This window comes from Sardina pilchardus, chromosome 19, assembly GCF_963854185.1.
Source record: "Sardina pilchardus chromosome 19, fSarPil1.1, whole genome shotgun sequence".
Classification (NCBI taxonomy): domain Eukaryota; kingdom Metazoa; phylum Chordata; class Actinopteri; order Clupeiformes; family Clupeidae; genus Sardina; species Sardina pilchardus.
Window position 1 is genome coordinate 16,447,323 of NC_085012.1, and position 13,732 is coordinate 16,461,054.

The following is a 13,732-nucleotide window of genomic DNA, read 5'->3' on the forward strand; positions in this document are numbered from 1 at the left end:
GCAGTGAAGTTTAGCTGAACAGAGAGAGAGAGACTTACGGTACAGCACTGGGCCAAAAGCTCGCTACATTAAAGTTACATTACTGACAGGGAGGTGCTGTAGACAGTATCTGGAGATATGTTGCTTACTCGGAAATGTTGACATACTGCTTAATCAGATTATTTTGCAGTGATAAATGGTGAATGTAGCGTTTTGGTTGTATTGTGATGCAAAGCCAGCAGGGCTCCAGTGGCGCAATCGGTTAGCGCGCGGTACTTATACAGCAGTACAAGCAGAGTGATGCCGAGGTTGTGAGTTCGAGCCTCACATGGAGCAGGTATTCTTTAGGTTGCAACTCCCTCCACCTAATACTGTCCAAATTGTACAGATGTCATAAAAATTGTACTGGAAAAAGTGTGATGTCATCTCAGCGTGGGCCAATAATATGTCATGGTGACAGACTGCGCAAATATATATACACTATAAATTAACTGTATGTACTCTCATATGTCGTTGTCATTGATGAACAGAACGGCTGACTGTTTACTTGAGAATGTTATCTGTTTAATCTGATTTATATTGTACTGGACATTTGTATGCACCAGTAGCACAATTAGTTAATGTACTATATTTACACAGATGTACAAGTACTGTAGAGCAAGTCAGATGAAAGACATAGTTCATAGTTCACAGTTCACATAGTTCTGTCTTATCTTGTACATAAAAAAACATAAATATGTTTTTGTTATTAGTGCCCATCCAAATCATTAATTTCCTTCAAAACCAACAAAGCCACTTCTAACTTAGTTGATGACGGCATCAGTTTTTGTAGAGTTGAAGTAAGTCATTGTAAGACAAAAGCTCAACAGCTGAAATCCCATAGACAGATCACAGATGCGTCTAAGAAGGAAGTGGGGGATGAGCCAATGAAAAGAAGTCAGACAGATGTAGTAATAGTGCTATGGAGCTTATATCAGAATAAGCCCATATCATGTTTATAATGGATTGAGTAGACGATGGGTGTCGCAATTTCTAAATTACAAAAGCATTTGTTTTACCAGTTAATAATGATCATGTAACATCCCAAGACCAACAATGTGTGCTCTAGTGGCGTAGTCAGTTAGTGCTCGGCACCTAGTAAATCAATGTTGAGGTTGTGAGTTCAAGCCTCACTTGGAGCAGGCCTTTTAGATTGGAACTCTTGCAAACCCTCCACCTGATGGTGTCCAGAGCTAGAATTCGAAGAATTATTGGTGCTGTTCACTTCAGAGTGGGTAAATAATGTGTCATACTCATGTGACTGACCTTGGACTGTGCAAATGTTTACTCCATAAACACACACGTCTATATCAGATTGTTTGCATTGTTTATCAACAGAAATGGTTGACTTTAGAATGTTATCTAATTAATCTGATTTCTATTGCACTGGGCATTTGTATGCTCCGGTGGCACAATTGGTTAATGTACTATTGTTACACTACACAGCAGTACAAGCTAGAGCAGCAGTCTCTCCAGTGGCACATTTGGTTAGCATGTTGCACTTGTATGGGAAGGCAGAAAAATGCCAAGGTTGTAAGTTCAAACCTCATCTGGAACATGTCTTTTTCAGGTCAAATCAGTACAGTAGCTTCTGAGATGCCATCAGGAACAATTGTTATACCATTTTGCAGTGGATTTCTACTCCTAGAGTGTTCAGTGAAAAAGATTTTTAACCTAGGACTGGCCTAAAACGAACACAAAGTAGTGCTTTTACCTGAAAACAAAAACTTCAAAAACATTTTCATGCTACACTGACTAGGCTACATTTTCAAAAAAGACACAGATATAAAAACTCCCTAAAACATCTCCGAGGTCATTGTGTTTGCTTTCTAAAGCTGCTCCGACACAGACAGATGGGCTTAAGCAGCCAATGAATGATCCACTATTGAATCGCAGCGTCAGACAGATGTGGCTAGTGTGAGTTGAATAGACTGTCTGTGAGTTCTACATGTATAGAGCATTAAGAACAGCAGAGTGCTCGCAATTCAACTAATCACTCATCAAAAAGCCAAGTGGGGTTGCATTAGACGGTGGAAAATATAATCATATCATAAAAAATAATCATAGCTCGCTATTGTCCCATTTTTCTCTCATATCAACAAGAAATCCCTGACACTGTTACAGCAAATGGTAAAAGCACAGCAACAAAAGCTGAAATGTTTAAAACTAAGCATTGTAAATGATTGTGTGTATGGACCCTCTTGATGTAGTTCAACAAAAAAATGAGTGGCATTAGGTGGGACTTGAACTCATAACCTCCACATTGTGCTGCCCATACAGCATACAAGGACTAGGCACAACCTACGTGTACCACTGGAGCCGACTAACCACCACACACAGTAGTAGTTAGAACACAAAGGGCCCTTCACATTATAAATAAAGAAATAAATGAATGTTTCAGAACTACAAAAGTCTCTGATAATAGTGACCAATTTACAAATATTGTGCTTTCCTGGTCTGGGCCACTTTGAAAGGATATACTTTCATAGATCTTACTCCTACAAGTGCAATGGCACATTATCTCATAGACCTTATTCTTGTACACACAAATACAATGCCACATTATCTTTGAGCATCACATAAAGCCTGCCTGCTCCAGCATACAGTACATTACTGACCCACTCTGTAGTGAGCCACCACACGTCTCAACACTCTGAATTCTACAAGTTCTGGACGGCATCAAGTGAAGGAGGTCACAGTGGTTCCGATCTAAAGAATCAGAGGAGGCTTGAACTCACAGCCTCAGCAACCACAGCATCACTCTGCTTGTGCTGCTCTACCGAGCGCTAACTGTGTGTGCACGATATCTCCTTTGGATTACAAGTGAGAGGCCACATAATAATGGACATCACAAAAATCAATTATTTTGTGTGCCACTGGAGCACAAGAACATCAGAATGTAAATCACCAAAAGCACTAGATTTTATCAGCTGTAACTTATGTTTTACAAAAATCATCAAGTGATGAATAGGCCTCAAGTCTGAAGTCAAACATATCTCCAAGTCTGATTTATGGCGGTGGTCATTCTCCCAAAGCTCTCCTCGTCAAACAGAAGGGCTAAGGAGAACACTGAATAGACCACTTATGAAAGGCCAAAGGTGTGTCCACTACTGAGGCTCTGTATTAAGCCATCTGGGTCAACTTCGTCACTCACACTTTCAACAAGATGGGCATTGATTGGGTAAGGAGACAGGGGCTGTGTCCAAAAGTCAAGGGCGCACGCTGGATGGTACCGTTCTTTCCACAGTAGCGTCTCAGTTAGCTTTCTCCTCAGTATGCGTCCCTGCATTTGGACAGCAGAAACTAGTTGGTGTCACCTGACTCGGGGAGGGGGGTGTGTTGCTTGACGATTTGCATGACGTGTGGAGCTTGACCTGCGCTGCGCAATGCACGCTTTGAAATCTCGCCAAACGAAGTACCCATCTAGTGAGAGCGCTTGACTTTCGGACAGTTTATTCTGACGTAACTTCCGGAAAATGCACACTGCCCAGCGTGTGTACTTATGATTCAGACACAGCCAATGTCTTTGAAGATCTGGATTGCTGAATCATTAATGTTATAGACAGAAGTGCTGCTAAAAGAGACATGAGAAATTTGCCTACCAAGTAAATTCCCAAATCTCCAACTCCCAAGGAATCAAAAGCATCAGAAGCATGAGCACACATTATATGAAAGCAGACGAGGCGAGACAGAGACCCACAGGAAGCGGACAGAGACTCACAGGAAGTAGACACAGACTCACAGGAAGTAGACACAGACTCACAGGAAGCAGACACAGACCCACAGGAAGCATTCACAGACCCACAGGAAGCAGACACAAACCCACAGGAAGTGGACCCTTTATACCCAAGGGAGTTAAGCCATGGAGGTATTATACTGTATAACTGGAGAGCGTGACTAAATCCCGCCCTCCATTCAAATGAATGGCAGAGGCTAGGCTAGTAAATCCGGCCAATTCATAGTCAACGCCATATTGAACACTGGAGCTCCGATCCAGTGCCAGTTGGCTCTGATCATGCGCAAAGTTCCAAAGCTGGAAATGATGCATGGACCTACATTGATTTTTGTTGGACATTCTGTAAAAAGAGAGTCATCCTCCAGTTCAGAGGGTGGCGATAATGCACACACCTTGCTTGCCGCGTAACAACAACAAGAAAAAGTTGCTCGGGAACGCACACCTGAGTCCAGTAGAGTGTCACACTGAGTAATGATTGGCTGTAGGTACTTTCAGTCGCATGTGAAATAAGTGTAGTTTCTGGATAAAGCAGTCTAAAAGGGTACACAGGTAAGCTATTTTGGAAGGGAGGGGAAAGAAACAATTAAGTAATGTTTTGTTGGGTTGACACTACATTGGAACAAATCACCCATCAAAAGCTGCACTTGAACTCGGATCAGTCTACACATTACCAATTTTAGCTCGGCTACCAGACTACAGTACTTACTATGTTTCAGCCTGTTGCTTAACATCACATGTTATTACTCAACTGACACTGAGGATGTGCAGTACAATAAGGCTTCACCTGGAAAAGGGGTTCAAATTCACTTGTCTCTCTCAAAGTCTATGGGGTTGCTGTGTCCATTTATTTTACTGTCGATCTGTATACCCCTTTTTTGACAGCATGCTGATTTAAAAACCCAATCCATGGAATCAATGTCACCTGGTTTCACCAAACACACTGTCAGGACAAATGTAAAACTATATGGCTACAATATTGTGTTTTCTTTCCACACTCTTTTCACACAAGTGTTGTGCGGAGATCCTTTGTAAGTCAGCTGTCAGAAGAGCAGCGTGTGAGAGTGGCCCTGGAGTAGCGTGTTCAAAAATAGGGATTATGACAGGGTCGGGTCATGGCCCTGTCAGCTCCAGCAAAGAGAGAGAGCAGGAGACAATACACACCACTGTCTTTTCTGTTTGCTCACAAGAGAATGTTTGTCGTTGGAGCTTGGAAAAATATGATGGTCGTCGTGAGACATGTCTATAAGGAGGCGTGTTATATTATAAACAGGAACAGACAGAATTGGTGATCCGTTTCTCTATGCACACAAAGTGGACTTCTCCATGACATCTCTTGTTTACAACCATTTTTTTATGAAGAATTCCTGCACCACAAAGAGACGATTTATATAGAAGCAATTAATTTGGCCCTCTGTAACACGTAGAACACAACATCCTTATTTGAGTAATCAAAACAACTCTCAACTCCTCCTCCACCTCAACACTGACTCTACACAAACAATGTCAAGGTTGTGGTATGACTGGATTTTTAATTTCTGTCTAGTTACTGCCCTGAACTATGCTATTTATCTCAGTTTGTGCTAAAGCATCACAAATTAGTGGTGATATTAATTGTGTATATTACATTTTTTTTGTATTACAAAATTGTGCCATTCAATTATGATCTCTCATTCCAGACATTCTAGAACTAAACTAAATCAGAACCGCATAAGGGGGCCGTGGATACATGGGAGTCTGAGGCTATTGTGGTTGTGGTCTGTTTATTTCTATGGCGTCTCTTTTCTTGTTGATGAGATTATTTGCAAAAAAAATAATGTTTGCAGCAGTAGTGTTTAGTCAGCTTTACAGTGTATGTTCCATTAAAGTGTATGTACATTAAAAATGGAACAAAAGAAACAAAATAAGGCTACTGTGTATTTTCTTGAAAAATCAATCAAGCCAAACAGAGAAAGCAGGAGACCAGTGATTGTTTACGGGGAGGGAGGGAGACACACTCATACATAGAGTATGTGCACGCACGCACGCACACGCAAGCAAGCAAGCACACACACACAAACACACACATGCACACACCCTCATTTGTTTTCTTTTGTTATTTTTTTTGCGTTGTCATGTCTTACCCTCTGAAAGTGGCAAAAGAGTGATGGCTGTACTGAAGCGGCCATTTCCTAGGCTGACCAGGTGCGGGCGGTCCGTCTGAAACTTTAGCCCTTTTCCGACCTCAATGAGATCAAGAGGGGTGCTCTGAGGTGAAAAAGAGAGAGGAATTGAGAGACTTTTGGGCAAAAACAAAAATCAGCTCTGTTCACCTCAATTCAGTTCAAAACCATTAGAGATTTTTGTTTTTGTTGTACTATATAATATATAAACAAAAACAGGATTGGTCATTCAGCTAACGTTTCTAAATCATTTAAAGCACCTGACTTCAAAATATAGCCTTAATCTGTCAATTCACATATCGACCAAATACAAACACTGGATCACCAGACAAATCGGCGGAAAAATAACACAACTAAAAATCATTCCTAAACATGCCATGGGATAGAGCATAGCCAAAGGCAAAAAGGTAAAGTGTCATATATTTTATGCACTGCAAGAGGTAATATCTCATGTATTTTATGCACTGCAAAAGGTAATATTTGAAAGTGTTTTCTCTAGCAGTAAAGTTATAAGTCCAAATGAGTGATCATGTGTTTAGGGTGCTAATGAGGCACTGGCTGGGGATAAAACACTTGCCCCTCGGCTACTGCAGCTGACGGAGGCTCACCTGAAACACCTGATGCATGTGTCTGTCTCTCCCTGTCAAGTTCCTGTTGAAAACGTTCATGTCCATGGCGTTACCATTGACATCCCCTGGCATATAAAGATCCTGAAACAGGAGAGGAGAACAGCCTTTAAAATGCATCATCATCAAAATCATCATTATGTGATTAGGCTAGATGTCAAATATATACGTCAATGACTCTATGACCAATTCAGCTCTCCAGAGAGGTTTCTTTAGAGCAAAACAAAAAGGAATGAAAGATATACTTCTAATGTGCTCAAATTACAATTACAACTCCAATATACACACTGCATTAACTCCAGGTAGAAACATATGTACAGGTACAGTAGAAACATTTCAATTTACCATTTTGATATTTCGTTGAGAGAAGCAGAGAGAGCAGAGAAGAGAGACATGCCAGTCTTTGAGAACTGAATGAGTTCAGTCCCCCCTTTCACACACACACACACACACACACACACACACACACACACACACACACACACACACACACACACACACACACACACACACACACACACACACACACACACACACACACACACACACACACACACACACACACACAAAGCCTGGCCCTGTTCGCCACCTCACACACAGAATCCAGGCTGGTGGGGAGGACTCGTCTCTACATGCTGTACGGCAGACAACAAACTAAGCCATGCATTCCTGCCCCAGTAGTCAAAAGCCCCTGAGGACAGATCCTTAACCCAGCCAGGGAGAGAGAGAGAGAGAGAGGGAAGGAGGGAGAGAGGGAGGGAGAGAGAGGGAGAGGAAGAGAAGGGAGAGAAATAGGGAGACAGAATGAAATGGGGAGGAGAGAAAGAAAGAGATGGAGAGAGGGAGCAAGAGAGAGAGAATGAAATAGGGAAAAGAGCATGGTTGTGTGATTGCTACAGGTGCGATTGGAGGCAAACTGAAGCTGAGGCAAGACAGGTTAACGACAGGTACATGTATATTGAGCCCTTAAATCCATACATCCATCAACAATCTAGGTCAATAATTCCCTCTGGCTTGGGCATGTTTGCTCTCTACACCACATTCCTACCCACTCACTTTGGAAAAATGTTGCACTCTGACTGAGATGTTCTCGTACTCATACAATCCATAGTTGGACGTTTTTTTTTGTGATTACTGATCACTTATATTCACTCGGTATTCACACAATATAAAGTGAATTTGTAAGTGATTTGGCCTTGGTCTGGCTATGGTGGAGATTCTGAGTGCAGTTTGGAGCCTTAGAGAGAGAATTTTTACTCTCCACATATCTCTCAGGCCTAACGCCTAACATCCTCCTAGCTCCCCCTGTGAGGAGGTACTGTATGCATAATTCACAGCTAAGCAAGAACTCCACTTCAGGCTTCAAGCATTCACAATGTCTTCGGCAGTGCCATAAAGATGTGCTTTGTGCAAGAGTTGTACCGTGTGTGGGTGTGGATGTGTGTGTGTGTGTGTGTGTGTGTGTGGGGGGAACATTTTAATGACTGCTTCAGAGAAGAGATACAGTACATAAGCTGTCTGTATAAGTTTCAGAACGTCTAAGTATAAGAGAGAGAGGGCCTAATCTCTGACTTATGTGTCCGTCTGTGATTGAAGGTCAAGGCAAAACAAATTATTCTTGTGTCTTTGCACAGGAATTAATGTCACAGTTTAACCACCTGATATCACACCCGCACACACGCCCATACACACACACACACACACACACACACACACACACACGCATCCAGGCACACACACACACACACACACACACACACACACACACACACACACACACACACACACACACACACACACACACACACACACACACACACACACACACACACACAGAGTTAGAGTTATATGTACTCATGTTAATAACATTTTGCCTGTGGTCATCAATACAGCAAAGCAATGATCATCATTAGTGCATTACAAATCTTGAGGTTTGCTTCTGTGTCTTCACCAGAGGCCTGATGATGCTTCGTCTAATGCGTGCCCAGAAGAGCCAACCACAGCGCGGTGACCACAGCCAGCCCAGAGACCAAGGGACCAGGGAGGGAGTGAGACCAAGATCCCACCGCTTGGAAATGACTCATCACTTCTACACTCACATGATATTCCACTCCAGCTCTCGCATCAAATGTTCCATTGCCTTTGACGGTTTGCCTCCCAAAGACACGGCGCTCAACAAGAATTCCAATGGTGTCGGCACAAAGGGGTCTTTTGTGTGTCGATAATCCCAGCGGAGTACTGGGGAAGGGGCTGGACGCCCCAAACCCAATGCTTAGAGACCTGCTGACCACATGGCCCTGGTGCTCTCTGCATGCACAGGGGAAAGCCCCGTGACATCCCCAAAACATCTGGGACAGACAGACTAAGGCAGGGACACGGAGTCAAATAAACCTGGGTCCTTTCATGTCTTTGGATGAAGGCTTAAGGTCAGTGAATGGCAAATATGTCCCAATAGGAAGCGGCTCAGTGAAAAACAAACCAGACTTGCTCAGTGTTTCCCTGTGAGTGGGCCTAAAGGGCATCGGAACACATTTCCTATTGTTCTCCAGTGCCACCTAGTGGACACTTTATGACTGTCAGTCGATTTTCCGGGTAACTTAAAACTCCCGTCGTCATGACAACATGTCGATTGAACAGTCTAATCGCGTGTATGCATGTGGCAGATCCATCCCAATCTGCAATGCATGACCCCTTGATTTTGCTCTAGTATGCACCAAATATGATCATACCCCATGTTTTGTGTTTAGGCAGGTCTTCACTTGTACCTACCTATAAGGTAAACAATTGGCATCAAGTGCAGCCCAGTTTATTCCATTCCCAATTCACCCTAACAATACAGCTGATTTGATCACCTCCTTTGACAGCTAAGTGGGCTAGATCATAAGTAAGGGTGGAGGGTCCAACTCAACCAGGAGCACATGCAATCTTATTGTCCAGACTGAGAGAACACCATTGAATCACCAATATGACACCAACCAGGGCATAGATCCAGAAAGGACCAGAACCATTTTTTATCAGGCTTGTCCATTTCCCCTAACAGCGGAAAACTCTGCCAACCCTTTGGGCTGGCGTAGCCTACAATCTCAGGCAGGCCACATAACATTGTGTTGATTCAAAGCCCAGCTCCAGACACTGTGCAGCTAGTGCCAGGCTACATCTGTTGTTGTGACTGCTCTGAAGATAAGACACCGACTCCCCAGTGGAGGAGAGAAGCCTACAAACAAATGCTTGGCACTACATTGTGGACTGTTGACAAGAGTAAGAACTAACTTTTAACAGCGACCAACACTCTGGGTTGCATTTGACTACATCATTTTGTTGGCAGCATCCCATTTTTCCTGGATAATTACAAACAGCCCCTCTGCCAGTAACAGCAAAGTATGACGATTGATATAGGCACATTTTATTGCAATGCTTTACAGAAGTAGACTACAACAGCATAGCAACATGTTTTGCCTCAAACTGAAGACATCCCAGATGCAGCACTAATTATCCATTGCACATTACTAAAGAATATTTCAGAAAATGCCAAAAGATTCTAATTAAGTGGTTTATTCCTATTTATAAATTGTGACTTGATTCAGAATGTTTACAATACTGAATACAGAAAAAACACAGGAAATGTACCTTACCTGCTAGTGATTCCCTGTGGCATAGGAAATAAACTGCTGAAATGGGCAACTGTCTGGCCTTCTAGACGAGAGCCTCCTCAAAAAATTCCACACAGACAACTGGAAGGAAATGCCAAGAGATGCGGCAGGTGGTTCTCCAGGCTCTGTGGCTCTTGCACTGTCCGGCCCACAGGAGGACGAGCCGTCATGCCGTCAGAGGGGACCGAGACGATGAGGCGACGCGCTCTACGCCTCCGGGAGAGCGACACACACACACACACACACACACTCCATGGTCGTCTGTGACTCTCGCTCCTTCCCTCTCTCGCTCTCGCAGTGGCTTTTTCCTGCGCTGGAGACCCCTCCTATGCGGGACACAAAGCAGGCATTATTCGGACTCAAGAACTCCTCGCTTGTTCAGAGGAGCCCGCGTGGACCTGTGCTGCTGGGCCGGGACGCGCTTTGGCAGCCGAGTGAGCGTTTAGAGAAGTGAAAAAGAAAGAGGTCCAAAAATGGAAGACGGTGAAAAACACGGAGAATTTTCTGTCCGAAGTTCACCTTAAAAGGGGCCTCTGGGCGCCTGGCTCCTGGAGGCTTTGCTTCTAGCAAGTCCAGATGGACGTCTGTTGCCAAAATCTAGCTCGTGCCACCTCAGTCAGACACATAGCTTTCTTTAACACACATTTTGATTTACATCCAGAGAAAGGGGTTGGGGGGTTGGAAAGAACCTTTAATCTACCATTTTCCAAACATGGTGACAGTGAGCACTGTGCTGACTGTGTGTGGAACATTGTGCTTTCCCCATTAAATCTTGCTTTGTATCCATGACAATAAAGCATTTGCTTTGATTTCCCATATATATTTCATGCATTCATTCAAACATCTAAAATATGCTAATTTACCCCCAAGGCTTAGAACAGAAAGGGCTACACTATTCCCTCAGAAACAGCTAAGAACATTGCAGACAATTCAAATGCATAATCTGAGAAACTCTCCTGACAATAGATAAGTCAAATCAACAGCTGCAAAACCACAGGAATGGATGTATGAATTATGACAGCCGACAGCCGGCAGTCAACAGCCCATAATAAGCCCACCAGAACATGTGAAAGTGAGAAAGAGAAAACAGTGTCGCCGAGAATGTGGGGAATTTTGTTTGTTTGAACTTTTGATATGTCACTCAGCCATGGGACCGTGCAGTACCGAGTTCCAGAGAGGAACGCGAAGACTACAGTCTGTCATTAACGCTGCACACAGGCTCATGTTTCGCTGGGCCTTAAACCACACATTAAAGTTTAATTACCATCCCTCCACAGTGGCTACCAGAGGAGTCCACTGGCCTCACCCACAGTGGGAGGGGAGGAAGTGGATGGCCCCAACACTGGGTGTAGTGTGTGCGCAACGGTGAGGCCCATAGCTTGCTGAATGAATAATTGAAATACTGTTCAACTTAAAACCTCTCCTAGACATGTGCGCACACGCACACACACACACACACTCTCTCTCTCTCTCTCTCTCCCTCCCTCACACACACACACACACACACACACACACACACACACACACACACACACATGCACGCACACATGCACACACGCACACAGACAGTTGTAAAAAGTGTTTAAGATGACCCCCCTAAGGGTTTTATGATTAAGAAATGTTCATACCAGAAAGTGCTAATTGGCATGGCCAAGGATGTTAAATTGGATGGCATTTATGTCAACAAGTTAAGTTTAACTTTTCCAACTGCCATTTAGGCCTACTTTCCTTTTATCTGTTAAAAGAGAGTTGCATATAATCATAAAGCAAGCAAATAAGTGGGTCAATCATATGCAAATAGGGTCTGTTCATCTGTTAGAAATAAACAGTTAAACTTAGTACTGACACCTTATAAGGCTAAATATACTGTTTATACATAAATATACATTTTTACTGCAAACTGTGGGCATGCTGATTAAATCTAATTACCAGGACACTTTCAATTATGCTCAATTTGCTCAAGTATTTTTATATCTGCAAGGTTAAACCTGCAAAAGTGCAATTAAAACTCACCTTTTATATCAAAGTGTGGGCTGATACTGGGCTGGTTTTAGTCCTGTGGTCTAGCTGTGACTGTGCTGGTTTGGTTTGTAAGTGCTAGTATGAACCCTCAGTGGTCACTGCACGCCTGATGACTGTTACGCCTCTGGTCATGGTCTGTTGGCACCAGTGAAGGCCTACCCCATAGTTGCCACCCCTCTGTTGTACTGATGTTTATAAACCAACAAATTTCCATCATTACAAACAGGATGCCCCTCCTATGTGCTATCTCAGTTCTATCGCCGAAAACACTTCAATGTCCTTGCAACTAATATGTTTCTACACTAACAAACTCAGCTGAAGAATTTGGGCTGGCAGGAGAGTTCAGTTTATCTCACTTTTCCTCAGACTTCATATTTGTGAAGATTGTAGATATTGCTTGAGACTATGCTCTAGTGCCCCCTTATGGTTCTCAATGGAATTAATGTGATAGCTCTGCCAAAATGATTCACTGAAACAAATATTCTGAGGTATTTCAAACATGTTTAAGGATCAATGAGCCGAGATATTATATTACCATAGGAATGTATTAAAACATCATTGTGAGAATCTGTCCATTGGAAAACAAAGAGGTGTTTTTTTTTAAGTTATTCTTTCCTCTAAAGGATTTCTTGTTACATACTTAGTTTACTCCAACATCAGTGAACGATTTAAATGCTTGCGCAGTTCCAAAACCTTTGCCTTTATGTTGTAGCAAAGTGAAAAAGCCCACCCATTTCATCAACACATTTTAGTAACTGATCTAGTCACCTCTAGGCTTCCAAAGTCATAATGGCAAGATATGGAGCTTACCTTTTCAGCGAGTCCTGTAGTAGTCGTGGAAGCAGAGATCACTCTGCTGTGTTACCTTCCTAAGCCTCAGACGATGGTGAACTGGACTGTCTTTGGGCTGCAACCCAAATATGGTTTGGTGTGTGGCACTCCCTCTCTTTACTTGCCATGGTACGGTGGAGACTTGTGTCCACCCTCCTGACGATGAGGGCCCTCAGTGTCTTACTAGGTTCTCTTAATTCTGCATGTTCTGGAAAAGTTTCAATAGGAAGTCTCTGAAAACAAATTTTCTTCACATTATATTTGACCTTGAAGAGTCGAAGGAAGAGTCAAACAAATAAAAAATGGTTATTCCAAGCTACAATGAATGTTATTTACAAGGCCAAATCTAAGACTGTAGAAGTGTCAAGGTTGGGCCAAGAATTTCACTCTGCCTGTCTGCAGTATACTGTAGAAAGAGAACTGAGAGGAGGTTATGCTACTTTACGGGTAATGTATAAAGATCTGGTTCAAGGGTACATCTTTTCTAACTAATCTACATAAAAGAATCAGAATCGCGCTTGCCCAACTCAAAGTGTATTCACCCTCAGACAAAAACTACATTTCTATAACGCTTCCCCAAATCTAACAAGGTAATGCCAAGAAAACCCTTTAAAAGGTCTGTTTGTACTTTTGTGTGTTGTATTGTTTGTCCGGTCACGCAAAAGGACATTCCTCATATTCCCTCAGAAT

The 13,732-nt window shown here is 42.9% G+C and overlaps 1 protein-coding gene and 1 non-coding gene across 3 annotated transcripts in view; one reads left to right on the forward strand and one right to left on the reverse strand.

The window, feature by feature from the left end:
• Positions 1–10,655, reverse strand: part of phldb1b (pleckstrin homology-like domain, family B, member 1b) — a 55,464-nt gene extending 44,809 nt beyond the window's left edge. For both annotated transcript variants that reach the window (XM_062521266.1, XM_062521265.1), the window contains exons 1-3: positions 10,172–10,655; positions 6,522–6,623; positions 5,875–5,998 (exon numbers count right to left, since the gene is read on the reverse strand). In XM_062521266.1, coding sequence (XP_062377250.1) covers positions 5,875–5,998; positions 6,522–6,614 — 217 coding nt within the window. In that variant the 5' untranslated portion in view covers positions 6,615–6,623; positions 10,172–10,655. The remainder of the gene's footprint in view (positions 1–5,874; positions 5,999–6,521; positions 6,624–10,171) is intronic.
• Positions 223–315, forward strand: trnai-uau (transfer RNA isoleucine (anticodon UAU)). The gene is given in 2 exon segments: positions 223–260; positions 280–315. It is a non-coding gene; the product is annotated as a tRNA-Ile (tRNA).
• Positions 10,656–13,732: the final 3,077 nt, after the last annotated feature.